This window comes from Impatiens glandulifera, chromosome 5 (genome assembly GCF_907164915.1).
Source record: "Impatiens glandulifera chromosome 5, dImpGla2.1, whole genome shotgun sequence".
In the NCBI taxonomy this organism is placed as follows: Eukaryota; Viridiplantae; Streptophyta; class Magnoliopsida; order Ericales; family Balsaminaceae; genus Impatiens; species Impatiens glandulifera.
The window spans coordinates 38,091,422-38,110,049 of NC_061866.1; the positions used below are offsets into that span (position 1 = coordinate 38,091,422).

Genomic DNA, 18,628 nt, shown 5'->3' on the forward strand with positions numbered 1-18,628 from the left:
ATATCGTTTAAAAAAGGTCAAATTTGGGGATCAAAATCCTAACCAATATCAAGCCTTGACCTTTACAAGTGGTAGTCAAATTGGAGACTCAATGGGTCGTGATAGAGCTCATTAATTATATTGTCAATAATTGTGATATCTTTTCCTTATTGTGGTGATGCTATTAGTGGATATTTTCACTTTTAGCTATCCAAAAAAATAACAATTATATAAATATAATTATGCATTTTGTTAGAATATAAGATAATATATAATGTAAGATATTATCACATATATTGTGATAATATCATTAGTTAATTATATTATATTATATAAATATTATATTATATCATTAGTTTCCTTATAAGTTTAATGTAATGTCTATATATTATAATATCTTTCTCTTTCCTTATAAGGATGCACGCTATCATTTAAAGAATGGTTAACTGATGATAACGGGCATTCTCTAAGAGACCAAAAGTCACATTATCGATTCTCACTTAGAACACTTTAAAATTACTCCATAAGTTAAAGTGGAGGTCAAACTAGATTCCTAGATTAAAAAAATAAAGAAATTTTCATGAAAGAAAAATCCAATGTTTTCGATTGAGAGAGCCCTTGTAGTCGCGATCCAATTGTTTAGTCCTCAAAAGTGGAAGGGGTTAAGCATTTTGGTTTCAATTATTTCAAAGTTGTTAGGTTTAAATGAATTCTTAGACCATGTTGTATAAATAGAGATAGAAAATCATTTTATTATTTCACTAGTTTAACCATGATTATATTTTATCATTCAAATCAAAACACAATCCTATACTTATAAATTAAACACAAACCCCTACACATACAAATATAAAACATAATAACTTATTCTAAGTTTATAATCAAACAAAAACCTTATATACATTTTATATAATCAAACACAAACCTATATACTTGTAACTTCAATCACAACTCCTATACTTGGAATATTGGCTCACAATTGATATGTTTGGACAATTAAACAAGATTCATGTATTTAGAAACCAAAACACCAATTGAAAAAGGGTGAAGAAATTTGTTAAGAGTGACCAATGCCAAAAGATTTACTCTATATCTTTCGTTATTCTATAGCAAAACCAAAAGATATACCTAAATCTTTCGGTTTTGACCTTCAATAACCAATAAAATCAAGCTTTTGAGAATTGGGCAAAACCGAAAGATTTAGATACATCTTTCGATTCTACCCTTCAAAACCGAAAGATTTATCCTAAATCTTTTGGTATTTGACCTTTTAAATTTTATTATTTCACGAGATTTAACCATGATTATATTTTATCCTTCAAACCTAAACACAATCCTATACTTATAGATAAACACAAACTCTACACATATAAATATAAAACATAATCACTTATTCTAAGTTTATAATCAAACACAAACCTTATATACATTTTATATAATCAAACACAAACCTATACTTGTAACTTCAATCACAATCCCTATACTTGAAATATTGGCTCACAATTGATATGTTTAGATAATTTTATTTGATTCATGTATTTAAAAACCAAAACACTAATTGGAAAAGGGAGAAGAAATTTGTGAAGAGTGACCAAAGTATAAAAAGATTTACTCTATATCTTTCGGTAATCTTTTAAAAAACCGAAAGATATACCTAAATCTTTCGACTTTGGCCTTTAATAACCAAAAAAATCAAACTTTTGAGAATTGGGCAAAACCAGAAGATTTAGATATATTTTTCAGTTTTACTCTTAAAAACCAAAAAAATTATCCTAAATCTTTCGGTATTTGACCCTTTAAATTTTATTATTTATCTAGATTTAACCATGATTATATTTTATCCTTCAAACCTAAACATAATCCTATACTTATAAATTAAACACAAACCCCTACACATACAAATATAAAACATAATCACTTATTCTAAGTTTATAATCAAACACAAACCTTATATACATTTTATATAATCAAACACAAACATATACTTGTAACTTCAATCACAACCCCTATACTTGGAATATTGGCTCACAATTGATATGTTTGGACAATTAAACAAGACTCATGTATTTAGAAACCAAAACACCAATTGGAAAAGGGTGAAGAAATTTGTGAAGAGTGACCAAAGCCGAAAGATTTACTCTATATCTTTCGGTATTCTATAGCAAAACCGAAAGATATACCTAAATCTTTCGGCTTTGGCCTTCAATAACCAAAAAAATCAAGCTTCTGGGAATTGGACAAACCCGAAAGATTTATATAAATCTTTCGGTTTTACCCTTAAAGAAAACCAACACTAAGCCATTTTTTATTTTTGGAAGGGATCAAAACCGAAAGATATAGTCTATATCTTTCGGTATATCCCTTAAAGAAAACCCAACACTTAACCGTTTTTTGAAATTTTTTGAAAGGGATCAAAGCCGAAAGTTATATTCAATATCTTTCGGTATATCCCTCAAAGAAAACCCAACACTAAGCCGTTTTTTTTAATTTATTTTAAAGGGATCAAAGCCGAAAGATATATGGCATATCTTTCGGTATTATGTTCTAATACCGAAAGATATGTAGATCCTGTCGGTATTTTTTCTTATTTGCGACAGATTTTTTCCTTTTTTACTAGTGTCAATTAAATTAAAATTCTAACAAAAAAATGATATATGGTAACTTTTTTCAATTTTAAATAAAAAATCACCTGTTACAAACAGGGATAATAATGTGTAGGGTATATCCAATATTTTTGGATACTCTTTCATATATTTTAAATTGAGTTCGGATCGGGTATGTGGAGTGGAGAATGTTACTCGATTGGGTTCGAGTCATTAATAAAAAATGTGCAAAATTCAAATTCAATACTCGACTATATTAATTTATAAAAAATAAATTGTTAAGCCTTATGGTGATTTTTAAGGTGCCACATCATTACAATAAATATATATTTATTCTTATTCACACTTAAGTCAACATGATTTTTTAATAAAAAAATTTAATAACAATAAAGTTGTTATAGTTTTAATATTTATAACATAAGCATATAAATAAGTAATATTTTCATATTTTTGCTTTTAAAATTTTGATATTCAAAGTTATTTACTATTTAATAAAGTAATATTTAATATTTTAATCGGGTAATAGGGTAACTGTTGGGGATCGGGTAATCGACGAATCGGAAATGATTATAGAAATAGAGATATACGTAGGGTTGTTCAAAAAAAATCGAAAAATCGATAAATGAACAGTTAACTTATCGGTTTCATTTTACCGGTTCATCGGTTAAACGATTCTAGCAGTTCCGATTAACTGATTTTTTACCGGTTAAACGATTCGGTTTTTGGTTAAACTATTTTTCTACCTGTTTAACCAGTAATCCAATAATAATTTAATTATATATTTACAATTTATATTAGTTATTTTTTAAATATTAAATATATTATATTATTTAATCATTTATATTATAATTTTTTTTAATATTAGACCTATTATATTATTTAATATTCTATATATAATAGCAGAATATCAGCATTCAACCAAGAGTTTAAAAAAAAATATAGAGTTTAACTATTAGTTTTTTTTAATTTAATTTAATTTAATTATTTTTCTTTTTCACCATTTATCATAGACGTGGACATTTCAATTAATGAAATTCATTTAATAAATTTAATACTTAATTAAATAAAATTAAATTATTGATTCCTGGTTAAATTTGGTTAATCGACCGAACATGTAAAATCAATATCAATATCAGTCAGTTGACCGGTTTGTAATATGAAGGGCAAAACCGGGCATAACCAGAATCGTTTAACCGACTAACAGGTTAACCGATCGGTTGAACACCCTTAGATATTCGTTGGATATGAGGTTGGGTAGTAAAATAAAAAATGAGTTTGAAAATGAGTATTTCATTACCCGACGGATATTGTACGTATCCATCCCTAGGTAAAAGTTGAATATAATATTATATATATATATATATATATATATATATATATATATATATATATATATATATATATATATATTATCAATGCAAAAACTCTTAAATAAAATTGTTTTTTTTTTTTTTGTATCATCCTGCAATACAACTGTATTTATATGAAAACGCGATCCTCTAATAATGATCAAATTTAGGTCTTATATGTCTTTCTATTAAATGTTGAATAAGTATGAAAAAAATTCCATAACTATTCAAATAGATAATACATAAACACACTCTTTACATTTATTTAACACACTACAACAGAAAAGACTTATGCCGACGCTTAAAAAGGTTTCTCCCAACCCTTAAAAGCGTCGCCAAAACTGTCACCGACGCTTATTCTAGCGTCGCCGAAAGCAGGGTGGGCGCATGTTTTAACCACGCTTATTTAAGCGTCGGTAATATTAGTTTAAGGGTTGGCAAAAGACAAAGTAGATTTAACAACGCTTATTTAAGCGTTGCTAATATTATTTCAAACGTCGCCAAAAGCCTATACTTTTTTTAATTGATTTTAATTTTTTTAGATGTTATTTGAATATTTTAATTTCTTTTATAAATCATATGAAAACACCATAATTCAAATATAATAAAGAAATTCAATAATTAATTAAAAAACATTAATTAATTAACTTAAATCTATTTGTTAGACAATAATAGTCGTAATGAAACAATGAAACAGGAAAAAAAAAATACAGCATTGCAACAATTAATAGTATGTTGCTTAATTGTTTCATTGTACCTGAATAAATCACCTACAAAAAAAACAATGTGGTACCAAATAATATATAAAATTAAAATTATAAGTACTAAAATAAAAATTTAAAGATTGAGCTACTTGGAGTAACAATCCCTTTTAAGTTGCAAAAACATACCATTCAACGTCTTCATTCAACACAATTTTAACTTTTGTACCAATCGAAAACTTGTCTAGTTCATGACCATATCCATTTGGTGGTACCTGATCAAAGGATATAATAGTGAAACAACAAGCAAGAGACAATAGTAAGCAATCTATAAACAAATTGCTTTACTAATAACTTGTTCTTAAACAAAACAATATAGGTATTGTAGGAAGAAACATATGTAGGGATCAGGTCAAGAGAATGCACTAACATTATTTTATAACTAGAAAGAGAGATATTTTGAGAACTATAAAAGGGAAATATTTAGTTTTTTTTCCAATTTGTGATTGATTTTAAATGTGTAGTGAGATAACATAATCATTAATCAACAATGTAGCTAGTTAGTATAAAAAATGACAAAAAATGCAAGTTAAGCATATATGTAACTACCACTTTTTTAGTATTTATTTATACGAGTAAGTTGAAGACACCTCTATTTTTTTTAAATGCTACAAATGCAATATTGTCAACATAAATTATTTTTCAGACATGACACTTGGAAAATGTAAATAATAATAAGTTAACAAACTAATTATTCAACAAACACTTATCAGTTCATTAATATTTTTTTATATAAGAGACCAAGGTTTTTTTTTCAAGAATCTTACCAATACACCGTTCACTCTAATGACTTCCGCAAGTTTTACGATATTCGGATGTTTCATTTTTTTAGTGACTACAAATATTAAGAGAATATTAGATTCAAACATCAATATAAATTAGAAGTATGAACAAATCGATGAATTACATACCTTAACTTCTCTCAAATTAAGACATTCTTCTTAGGAGTAATATTTTTTCTTCATTTTATTGATATCAACCTACACAAACATACACCATCTGAATAATAATAAAAAATATCTATGTTAAAATATATTTATGTTTCAACACTAGAATTTTACACTAATTTTACTAATAGCTCACCAGACATTACCAAATGTTCCATCACCAAGATCTAGAAAAAAATAAATAAAAATAATCTCACCTCTACATTATTGAGCTACTCAACCTTCTTCACTGCCTTATTTATTCCAAAAAATTATATGACCAGCAATTAAATTTGATATGTAAAACCAAAACTTTAATAATCTGCATACTTATTTGGATGAATCCAGTGTTTTAATTTTCAACCACAATATAATTGGATTTGTAATGGAATTTCTTAACATATTTAGTCAAATAAAATATTTATCTTGCGTATGTAGATATAAATAAAAAAAAATTAAATTTAAATTTTACTCCTACAAATATATGAAATGATAAAAACATTGGATTTATGAATACCTTTTATACACTCCAATCTTGAGCAATTCTGAGTATAAATCCACACGCCATGTCACACTCAATTCCTTATAAGAAAATAAAATTCAATTTCATTACCGAAATATTCAATCATATGCACATATTTCCATATATGACATAAAAAAATGAACAAGTAAGAAAACTTTAGACATACTTATATTTTATAATTGTAATACAGATTTTTAAATTATCTATATAGGATTGAAACACGAAATCTACTAACAAACAGAAAAACCAGCATTTTTTTGCAGAACGAAATTATGAGAGGAATATGTCAATAAGCAGAGATTAAAAATGCAGAATTTTTCATAATAATAACACTGTCATGAGAATATATAGTAGCCTTTCTAATTTTGAGGTGTTTTCCTTTTATGTTTCAGAAAACTGGAATGAGAAATACTACAACTGTAGTGCCGGACCAAATTAGGGAATGTCATTCCATCCTTAATGGTATTAAGCCCTTTTTTTTGTCTTCAAGCCCATTATAATTTGCTAATATTCAAACAATCCTGTGAATTATGTCTAATAATTCAAATTCCATGGGCTCATAGTCTAAACCTATATTCAAGAAAGGGGAACACAGTAAATCATCATTTATATAGGCAAAATACCACCTTCAACATTAGATACAAGCACAATTATTTCAAATAAGAAAGAAAATAAGTGGTAGAAAAATACCTTAAGTAGATTCATTTCTGCACAAAGTGGAAGATGTCTCGAAGGCTCCCTTTGTCAGCCAACAAAGATTACAATTTATTTATTTGTGCTTGCATCTTTTCTTAGTTAACAACCATCTTCTTCAATTCTTGTTTTATATCATTAATCTCATCAGCCTTATTATTATCTAACCATAGAACAAAGACATGGAAGATAATAATAATAAATCAATTCCATCCATTACCAGTAAATTGCATTTGTCCTGAACAGAACACATGAAAAACATAGCAATAAATAATAGATTGGCGAAGAAGAATAGCACCTCGTTTCAAATATCCAGCAGCAAAGAGATCCTTGAAGTAATGCACAATAAACAAGGTTTGTATCTTCAATTCACAGTCCAAGAACAATACACTATTTTATTTTTTCTTGCTCGGTCAAATATTCAAAATGAAAAGTACAGTAATTACAAAGGAACGAAAGCGAGTATTCTTCTTCTTCATTTTGTTTGTTAATCAGAAACAATCAACCTTAATGCAACCTAAATATTAAAACACTTAACAATTCTCACCTGAAAGCACTTTGATTGAAGTGAGAGCTCATAATGAGAGGTTGTGATAGCCTTCTTCAAGAAAAAAAGCCTAGTCTAAAGATTAAATAAAGAAATCTAAAGCCTAGTCTAAATATTCAAGAAACAAATCTAAAGCCTACTTTTCTCTACTGTGTCACTTTGTTCAGATGTAACTTTACTAAAACTCACAATTGTTGTAGAATAAAATATTAATGAATTATAATTTGACTCCACATATAAATACTAGGTGGATATTTGGTCAAATATATCTTACTTTTCAAGAAGTTTTTTTCTTAATAATAGAATTTTTCTGGAAATTTGAAGAATAACGAATTCATTTGAAAACATCTTTTCTCACCCGGATGTGGATCTACAAGGGATGACATTTGAAAATGGAAATTAAACACAGAGATCTGAAAGTGGTACCTTTTCGAAGCTCGTTGATTAATATGCAGGAGGAATATCTTGTTCTATAAAGCTTTCTAAATCTTTCATTTTCTTCAGCACTTCAAATCTTTGTAGACCCTGTTAAAACTGCACATCCAACACATCAACACTACTAATTACTAGAAGAAGTACAAAATGGAACATTAGTTTGTTTTCATACACAACCAGAGTTGTCTCTTCCTTATTCTGAATATATCTCCTCCTATAATATATATTTGTAATGAAAGTGCATCCATACTAGACATACTCAAAGCTCGAATTGTCACATATCTGTTCAAGGGTTTCCCGTTCCATTCACATAGATATATATAAAGCCCTTTGGTCTGTAGAAAAAAAGAGAGCATAATCTTCCTGACCAAAAGAAATCTGTAACTAGGCTGGTTGGGTTGTACATAAGTTTCTTTCTATTGATATGATCCAAGTAATTTACTGAATCTTACAATACACAATCATAGACATTGTAGAAATATCCAGCCTATAAAGAATGCAATCATGTCAAACACACAATGATATCTCCCTTCTTCAACTATCAAATCCAGTTTTACCAACTAGATCTTACTAAACATACACTTTCAAAAACAAAACGAAAAACACAGTAACCAACATACCTGATGGCTTAGTGGTGCTATTGGAGTGAAGACCTGCAATTTAAGAAAATGAAAAGAAAGAATATCTAAGTAGGAGAAATAAACGTATTGAGATTCTAACAATGCAACCCTAAGTGGATGTTCTTCACAGTAAGAAAACAAACAAATTGCGTAACTTTATAATAAAAATTTTCTAAGCACAACAAAAACTTAATAATATAAATTTTCTGAATAACGAAATCATTTGGAAAGATCTTTTCTCCTCCGGATGTGGATCTAGAAGGGATGACATTTGAAAACGGAAAATAAACACAAAGATCCTGAAGTTATACCTTTTTGAAGATCGGTGAGTGAAGAAATAAATTTAAGGTTTCTCAGCATAGATTGTGAGCTATTAAGAACGAATACACACCTGGAGAACAAATGCTTTCCTTGAGAACGAATGCTCTGATCGTTGCTTGATAATTGATCCGTCAGCAATCGAGTAGATACATGGATTCGAATGTAGATGGTTTTGGGAGGGTTGCGGTAGAAGAATGGATTAGAAGAGATTCAAAGAAAGAAAGAGAGTGTAGAAAAAGAGAGAAGAGAGATTAGAGGGATTTTAGAGAGAGAAGTGGATATGAAATTAGTGAGAAACCCTATCCACCCCTCATCTTAAAAATGACCCGCGAGATCTTACCCGTCCGAACATATAACCCGCGAAAAAAATAAAATAAATAAAAAATTATAAAGGTTGGCAAAACCATTTTTGTTTAATACTTTTACCGACCCTTATTAAACAGTGGTAATTATGGGTCACTATAGATATATTTTGTTGTAGTGACAAATCACACCAATTTTATAAGAAAAGAAAAAATGACTTGAACAAATTACTTTTACAAGAATGAAGGAGAAAAAGATATTGACAATAAAATCTTAAAATAATCTTGTTAAATTTCCAATCTATTAAAAAAATAACACAACATTCCTACGACCAATAACTCTCCACAAATAATTTATAGTGACAAATTAACCGATATGGACAATGATCAACTCTCATATTAATTCTTTGAAGATTATAATATGTACAAATGTAAGAGAAATATATATATATATATATATGCAATCCATAATGGACAAATAAATTCCCACGTAGATATGAAAACTCTAAGATAGATTTGGCTTTTCAAAGATTTGAAATGATTTATTTAATAAAGATTTTGTACCCAAATCCTCTAGAAAGATTCATCACTTGCATGTTTAATTATAATAACATATCAATAATATACCTCTAGGATCTCCATTATATTTTTGATACTTAAGTGACATGTCCCAATAATTATTCATTCCATTACTTTAATAATCCCACCCATTCTTCATAATAAACTATAACCACCTATCCACTATATATATGAGTGGATTAATACATCCATTTAAACATAGATCAACACGATGGGAGGTGTTATAAACTGCGATCTTAGAATTATTAGAGCTAAGAACGTCGAGATGAAGTCCGAGGGTCAATTATTTGTGAGATGCTTTCTCCCAGCAGGAAATAGTCGTCGAGTTCGAATAGACACCCGTGAAATCTTGTTGGGTTCTAGTCCTCTTGTTTGGGACCAATCTTTCTCTCTCGAATGTCATGACAACAATTTTATAATGAGTGGTCCGATGCTTATAGTGGTGGAGCTTCGGTGGAGAAGCGTGGTACCGGTGATTGGGAAACTTAGAGGATCGAAACTACTTGGTAGGTCTGAGATCCAATGGGAGAATATTACGATGGATTCCCCGAAGATCATGAAGATGGAGAAATGGCTCGTCATGAATTCATCGGGTGGGGCTAAGCATGGTCATGATGTGAAGACACCGGCTGTTGAAATAAGTTTGATGGTAACGCTACCAGCTACAAATTGTTTGATCGGGGATTCAGAGTTGAGGAGGAAAAGGAGAAGAAGAAATAGGATGGTGAATGCTGAAGAACATTGCGGGTGCAATAGCAATTCACTTTCGTACGAGGTTCTTGCAATGGCGGCTGCCTTCGAGGTCTTGTAAGGGAGAAAATGACACAATATATTACTCAACAATTCGTGGTCAATGATTTCCAAATATCTTGCTAAATTGTTTATATGTAAATGAGAGAAAAAAAGGAAAAAAGTTAGATTATTGAAATTAATTTATTCACAACATAAACATTACAAGAGTAACCCTAATCATATGTTGGTGTGTTAGGATTTGTATCTCCCAAATTCTACCAGCTTGAAAACAATCTGTAAAAACACAAGAAAGAAGAACACAAAGATTTATAGTGGTTCACTCAAATTGAGCTACATCCACTTCAGCCACCACCAGATTTATTATGAAGAAGAACAAGGAATACAGAGTTTTTGCCTCACACTTTATCTCTCTAGAATTCTGTCTATAAATGTAAACCCTTAATAATCACATATTTATAGGGTAAACATTTAGGTAATAAACCTAAATAACTTTGGTCAGGCCCAAGCCCAAAACCAAAAAAGATAAACCCAATAAACTCTAATTAATAATGTAGAGTTTATTATAAGTGTAGGCTCCATAACTCAACAATCTCCCACTTGGAGACTAACTTCATCATCTCTCGATCGGTAGTGGCTTTCCATTCGGTTTCTTAACGAAGAAGACCAACTGAAGTTTCACACAACTTCAGTTTCTCATTTGTCACAACTTTCGTCAACATATCAGCTGAATTCTCACTCCCGGAAATCTTCTAAAGAGTTAATACTCCATCTTCTAAAGCTGACCGGATGAAATGATAGCGAACCTGTATATGCTTCGTCCTGCCATGATAAACAGGATTCTTTGCCAAATGAATGGCACTCTGACTGTCGCATCGCAACACACTTCCCTCGTAGTCTTGACCCAATTCTCGCAAAAAAGGTTGTAACCACATCATCTCCTTAGCAGCTTCTGTCACAGCAACATACTCTGCTTCACAACTAGAAAGAGCAACAATCTTCTGCAATTTTGATACTCAACTGATTGCAGTACCTACCAGAGTATAAATGTACCATGTTGTGCTCTTCCTACTATCAACATCACCACCATTGTCAGCATCAACATATCCTTCTAAACCCATATTAGACTTTCGAAAACACAAAGCGAGACCCGTACTTCCTCTTAAGTATCGTAGTATCCACTTTACTGCTTCCCAATGTTGTCTACCCGGGTTGCTCATGAATCTGCTAACAACTCCCACTACATGTGTTATGTCTGGTCTTGTGCAAACCATCGCATACATAATACAACCAATGACAGAGGCATACGGAACAGTGGCCATGTAATTTTTTACCTCCTCTGTTGAAGGCGACTGATCTTTAGATAGTCTGAAGTGACTAGCTAAGGGGGTAGTAACTGGTTTTGCATCATACAAGTTGAACCTGCTAAGAACTTTCTTCACATATTCTTCTTGTGAAAGCTTGAGAACTTCTTCATCCCTGAAAATTCTCATCCCAAGGATTTGTTTAGCAGCACCCAAATCCTTCATTGCAAACTTTTCAGACAACTCTTTATTGGGTTTGTTAATCTCATACAAGTTTGCTCCAACAATCAACATGTCATCAACGTAGAGAAGAAGAATAATGTACGATTTATCAAACCTCAAAAAATTGTTACTTTTCATGAAGCTATCGAACTTCTTGTACCATTGCCTTGGAGCCTGTTTCAAACCATACAGACTCTTCTGAAGCTTACACACAAGCTCATCTTTTCCTTTGATTTTAAATCCTTCTGGTTGTCGCATGTAAATCTCTTCATCTAAATCACCATGAAGAAAAGCAGTTTTGACATCCATTTGTTGAAGATGAAGGTCTTCTTTCACAACCAAACTCAAAATAGCTCTGATTGTCATCAATTTAACTACTGGAGAGAAGATCTCATTGTAGTCAATACCTTCTTTCTGTTGAAATCCTTTCACAACCAATCTTGCCTTGTACCTCATGGTTTTATCATATTCTTCTTTAATCCTGAACACCCATTTATTGTGAAGTATTTTCTTTCCCTTTGGTAGCTCAGTGAGCTCCCAAGTCTGATTTAACATCAAAGAGTCCATCTCATCTTTCATCGCAGACTCCCACTTAACCGATTCATCAGATTGTATTGCTTCCTCATAGCATTCAGGTTCACCTCTATCTGTCAACAAGATATAGTTTAGAGATGGAGACCACCTCTCAACTGGTTTTCGATTCCTTGATGATCTTCTCAACTGTATAACCGGTGTTTGCTGATTTACCTCTGGGGCCACGTTCTCAACGATTTCATCTTCAACAACACATTGTTCTTCTTCGACAACCGGTATATATTCAGCAGAAAATTCTCTCAAATCGACCGTACCAGTCTCTTCCAACTTGGAATCACCATCTGATGTCTTCCCAACACAATCTTTGTAGAGAACCTGTTCATTGAAGATAACATTTCTGCTATGAATGATCTTCCGATAAACATTTATTAGACTTTGGATCAAGTTTGTTCCTATCACATTCATTAATATGAACATATGATAAACATCCAAACACTTTCAAATAAGAAAGGTTTACCTTTTTATTGCTCCAAACTTCTTCAGGAATTCTGAATTCAAGAGGAACAGAGGGTCCCCTGTTTATCAAATAGGCAGCAGTATTAATAGTTTCTGCCCAGAAAGTTTTAGGCAGCCCTGCATGCAATCTCATGCTTCTAGCACGCTCGTTCAGTGTTCGATTCATTCGTTCAGCTACTCCATTCTCTTGAGGCGTTCGGGGAACAGTCTTCACCATACTGATCCCATTCACAGCACAATACTCTTTGAAATCTGAATTGATATATTAACCTCCGTTGTCGGATCTCAAGCACTTAACTTTCTGATTTGTTTCATTTTCAACCAAAGCCTTCCACTTCTTGAAAATAACAAATACTTCAGATTTGTGCTTCATAAAATAAACCCATACTTTTCTTGTTGAATCATCTATAAAAGTCACATAGTAGTATGATCCGCCAATAGAAGAAACAGGTGCAGGTCCCCACACATCAGTGTGTACCAACTCTAGTTTTTCTTTCTTGAGCTCCTTCTCAATCTTTAAGAAACTCACCCGTTTCTGTTTTCCAAGAATGCAATTTTCACATAACTGATGTTCAACAGACTTCAGTTCTGGAATCTGTCCATTCTTCAAAAGAATTTTCATCCCTTTTTCGCTCATATGGCCCAACCTACAATGCCACAATTCACTGTTTTTCGAGTCATCAACTACAGCAGCAACTGTTTCTCTGCAAGTTGAAGTCGTATATAACGTTCCAGTTTTGTGACCTCGAGCAACAACAATTGCTTCTTTAGTCACCTTCCATGCACCATTTCCACAACTGAAATTGTGACCTTCTTCATCAAGTTGTGTAACAGAGATCAAATTGCGCATTAAACCTGGAATGTGTCTCACCTTATTAATCTTCCAAACGGAACCATTTGCCATCTTCAATTTGATGTCCCCCATGCCAACAATATTCAGTGGCTCACCATCTGCAAGATATACTTTCCCACAGTTTCCAGCCACATAATTCTCCATTAATTCTTTGTGAGCAGTGGTGTGGAAAGACGCTCCTGAGTCTAAAACCCATGAATCTATCGGACTATCAACAGACAGAAGTAACGCATCAGTGAAAGATTCTGAAACTACGTTGGCTGCATCATTTTTATCATCACCATTTTTCTTCGGTGCTTTGCAGTTTCTCTTCAGATGACCCTATTTACCACAATTCCAGCACTCAAATGTCCTCCCAGACTTGGACTGACTCCTCTTGCTCCTTGACATAGATCTGCTCTTACCTCGGTTGAAATTTCTATCATTACCTCTTCCCCTGTTTTCCACATTCAGAGCAGAACCTTTAAATGTTTCACCAGAATCAATTTTACGAACCTCTTCAGCAAGAATACGATCTCTAACTTCAACAAATTTCAGTTTAGTATTTCCAACTAAATTACTAATTGCTGCCCTCATAGGTTCCCAACTATTTGGTAGAGATGCTAACAAAATCAGGGCACTAACTTCATCCCCAAAATCAATCTCAACAGATAGCAATTGATTCACAATTGTATTGAATTCATTCAAATGAGTAGTGACAGAAGTACCATCAACCATTCTTAAGTAAAAGAGTCTTTTCATTAAGTGTACATTGTTGTTAGTAGATGGTTTCTCATACATATCAGAAAGAGCTTTCATCAGACCCATGGTGGTCTTCTCCTTTGCTACATTGTGAGCAACCGTCTTGGCTAGCGTCAATCGAACAACTCTCAAAACCTGTCTATCAAGGAGTTTCCATTCAGCTTCATCCATCTTCTCTGGTTTCTCACTCAAAGGAACATGAAGCTTCTTTCCATAGAGATAATCTTCAATCTGCATTCTCCAGAAGGCATAATCTGTCCCATCAAATCTTCCAATCCTATATCCTATACTGTTCTCACTTGCCATTGTTTCCAAATCTCAGATCTAGCCTAGCTGCTCTGATACCAGTTGTTAGGATTTGTATCTCCCAAATCCTACCAGCTTGAAAACAATCTGTAAAAACACAAGAAAGAAGAACACAAGAACACACAGATTTATAGTGGTTCACTCAAATTGAGCTACATCCACTTCAGCCACCACCAGATTTACTATGAAGAAGAAGAAGGAATACAGAGTTTTTGCCTCACACTTTATCTCTCTAGAATTTTGTCTATAAATGTAAACCCTTAATAATCACATATTTATAGGGTAAACATTCAGGTAATAAACCTAAATAACTTTGGTCAGGCCCAAGCCCAAAACCAAAAAATATAAACCCAGTAAACTCTAATTAACAATGTAGAGTTTATTATAAGTGTAGGCTCCATAACTCAACATGGTGCTCTTTGGATATCTTCAAATCTATGAGTCACCTTTAAATGTTGATAGGCACTTCACTTCTTTTGTTTAAACTTTAATATTTTATATATTTTTATCTGAGAAATGATTGAAGAATGAGTTTTGAAAAGAGAAATAATGTTGCGCAATTTAATTCGCTGAAAAAATAACAAATTTTCTTTTTTTTCTCTCTCCTCACACTTTATCTTTTTCCAAGTCAATGATGATAACATGTCATTCTCTTCCTCATTCTTTCTCCTAAATTCTCTCTTCTATCACTCTTTTTTTTTATTTTATGGTACTTTCTCTTTGCCTATTTTAATGAGTATAAAATGACCCTTTAATTAAAAAAAACTATATATACAATATACTCTCTATAAAGTAATAACATTGGGCCAGATAAAAAATATTATATTATCAACATATTATTTAATCGATAAATAATAATTTTATTGTTTTATATGTATAATAATAAAATTGTGTAATATCATATGTTGTAAGATGATTTTCATCTCAAAATATTCAATTCCAAGTACATACATATAATATACAATCTTCTACTACTTTTCTTCTCTAATCAATCTTATAATACTCTCTTCTTTCATGTTGTATTAAATACGTTGTGAACTCTTGGATTATCCGGGTGAAAACGACACGACCGAGATTTTAACTGATGAAGAAATCATTGAGGGTTTTAGAGAAAACAATCAAGATGAAGACAATGAGCATGATAGTCGTGTTTTGAAGTCTGTTTCTCGCAAAGAAGCAATTAGAGCACCAATGAAATTTAGTGATTTTCTCCTACAATATTATAGAAGCACTCCACAATTTCATAAAGCTTTGCAAAAAATGAGGGGTAAGATTCAAATGGATATAAATTTGTATACAAAGTAGACAACGGTGAACTCGTATTTCACTAAACCACTCTGAATTATTTAAAAAATAGTATATTACTTTATATATCGGTTGGGATCTATATGCGCCAAAAAATTATATTACTTAATAAATTTATTGAAATTATTACTTTAACTATTCGGCCCGAGATTGGACAGTAAAAATTTATTACTTTATCAAGGTTATAATTTTATCGAATATTATTTTATCGAGGGTGGGTATATATATATATTATTTTAGGTATTTTAAAAAATATATATTAAATTGTATGAAAAAAAATATAGAACACTCATTGTTTGTGACTAAATGGATGTCAAATATGGACAAGTTTTAAATTTTTTATTTGGTCGAGTTTGGTCCCTTTTTTTCTATCACGGAAAAGGCAGCAAAATGTTTACACATTTAGTCCTGAAGACCTGATTTTTCAACTTTATAATAGTTTAGGAGCCAATTTCATCTTTAGCAAGTTGTTGTCAACATCAATATATACAATTTCTACGATCCTCCAAATTGGAATCATGATAGAGCTCATTAATTATATAGTCAATAATTGTGAACTCTTTTCTTATTGCGGTGCTCTTATTAGTGGCCATTTTCATTTTTATTATTATTATTTTATTTCTTTGTGTGGGTAAGATAAGAAGCAACATTATCACATTTAAGCGTTCTAACTTTTTGAAGTGAAAATCGAATGGATGTGATCTTTTATAAACAACTTTTGTCTTCTCACTTTTTAGTTAGCCAAGAAAAATAAAATTAATATTAATTAACAAGTAAATAAACTTTATTATATTTTTAAATTATTATTATTATTATTTATTGGGAAAACGGCTAAACATTATTATATTAAAACTAAACAAATTATATTTTGATGGTAAGATAACAAACAAATGATCCAAAAAATTTTGAATGGTAACAGTCAAACCATATTACAAACACATATTACAATGAACAAAGAGTACAATTATATATTCCAACTTGTGATGTCTCCTTGTCCGTCTTTGTGACCATATTGTCTTCTTCCACGTCCCATTCTTCTCTCGTTCTTTATGAAGGGAAATTTAATTATAGCGGATGATGATGCATGTTTGCTTCCATTGTTTAATCTTTCTTTGTATGAATCCGTACTAATATGATAAAATGTATTCTTCTTTAGGAATTTAGAACTTTTGTCATTGTTTTCTCTACTTCAGTTTTACGTATTTGAGGATCAACAACCTTAGTTTCCTCTTCAATTTTCTCTCCTTTTATATCTTTTCTTTCATCTTCTGCATCTTCCTCTTCATTGTCTTTAGATTTATCTTCTTCAGCATTGCATGTTTCATCAATTTCATTGCTTTCTTCATTATCTAATTATACTATGTTTTCTTCCTCTATATCATTGCTTTCTTTCTTCTCTGATTCTTCCTTAATTTCTTTCTCTGCATTTTTTTCTTGTTGATTGCCTATAACTTTCTCAATATACTCTTTGATCCTTGATTCTTTCATTTTATTTTTCTACTTTCCTTCTTCTTGGGCTTTCAGGATTTTTTACACTTCCTCAATTGCTTTTGCACATTTAGTGCTAGCATGTTAGAAATTATTGCAAAAAGCACATATGTGTGGCCTCCATTCATATGAGATTTCTATGACTGTAGACTTTCCTTTCCTATCAACTATTGTCATGTTCTTTGGCAGCGTACTTCGAGGATGCACTTCAAGGCTTTTTCATATTTAGTGCTAGAATATTAGAAAATATTGTAGAAAGCACACTTGTGTGGCCTCCATTCATATGAGATTTATATGAATGTGGACTTTCCTTTCCTATCAACTATTGTCATGCTCTTTGGTAGCATATTTAGAGGATGCATTTCAATGCTTATTCTAGAAAAGGTAGGTTGCTCTCCTTTTCTATAATTGGGTCAATGTATAATGATTTCCCAATAAACTTGTAAAGTGACTTAGAGTTTCTGCATTGTAAATGTGTGTTGGGATGTTACAAAGCTTAAACCATATCTGGATTGTTTCCTTTGGTTTACTTAGTAGGTCCAATTCTTCATACCATCTCTCTAGTTTCATACAATTTGATCCAATATAAGTATGTCAATGTTTCAGAATATCATGTAAGTTTGATCCCTTCTTAAATTGCAGAAAATAGAGATCATGTATGTTTGCAAAAACCTTCTCTAGTCTCTTTTGGTCTCATTGTTTCATTAAGGCTTTCTTGGTGATTGAGAATGATACTATGTTCTTCCCTATGTAGTTTTCAACCACTATATTTTCTCATTCCTTAATACATTTTTCCTCTACATTAGTTGGTAGTTTAAATTCAAAAGGAGAATTGAGTACCTCCACTTTTATTTTAATATCGTCCAAGTAGATTTTTCATTTATAAACATGATCATTTGCTTTCTTCCCTGCATTATTTTTTCAGACTTTGTTTACTCTCCAACTGGAATTGATAATAATAGTATAAATCT

General features: G+C 31.2%; 1 protein-coding gene and 3 long non-coding RNA genes across 5 annotated transcripts; 1 reads left to right on the plus strand and 3 right to left on the minus strand.

Moving 5' to 3' along the window:
• Positions 1 to 4,585: 4,585 nt before the first annotated feature.
• Positions 4,586 to 5,674, minus strand: LOC124937629. Its single transcript, XR_007099380.1, has 4 exons — positions 5,604 to 5,674; positions 5,460 to 5,527; positions 4,822 to 4,907; positions 4,586 to 4,701 (listed from the first exon to the last, which is right to left on the minus strand). It is a non-coding gene; the product is annotated as an uncharacterized LOC124937629 (long non-coding RNA).
• A 486-nt stretch (positions 5,675 to 6,160) lies between these two features.
• Positions 6,161 to 7,193, minus strand: LOC124937639. The gene is made up of 3 exons (XR_007099382.1): positions 7,133 to 7,193; positions 6,832 to 6,997; positions 6,161 to 6,200 (listed from the first exon to the last, which is right to left on the minus strand). It is a non-coding gene; the product is annotated as an uncharacterized LOC124937639 (long non-coding RNA).
• Positions 7,194 to 8,112: 919 nt separating this feature from the next.
• LOC124937672 lies at positions 8,113 to 8,970 on the minus strand. 2 transcript variants are annotated; one of them, XR_007099388.1, is made up of 3 exons: positions 8,828 to 8,970; positions 8,437 to 8,469; positions 8,113 to 8,151 (listed from the first exon to the last, which is right to left on the minus strand). It is a non-coding gene; the product is annotated as an uncharacterized LOC124937672 (long non-coding RNA). The 2 variants fall into 2 exon arrangements; XR_007099389.1 differs by lacking the exon at positions 8,113 to 8,151 and adding an exon at positions 8,204 to 8,303.
• An 879-nt stretch (positions 8,971 to 9,849) lies between these two features.
• LOC124939300 lies at positions 9,850 to 10,449 on the plus strand. Its single transcript, XM_047479785.1, has one exon. The coding sequence runs from the start codon at positions 9,850 to 9,852 to the stop codon at positions 10,447 to 10,449; it is 600 nt and encodes a 199-aa protein (XP_047335741.1).
• Positions 10,450 to 18,628: the final 8,179 nt, after the last annotated feature.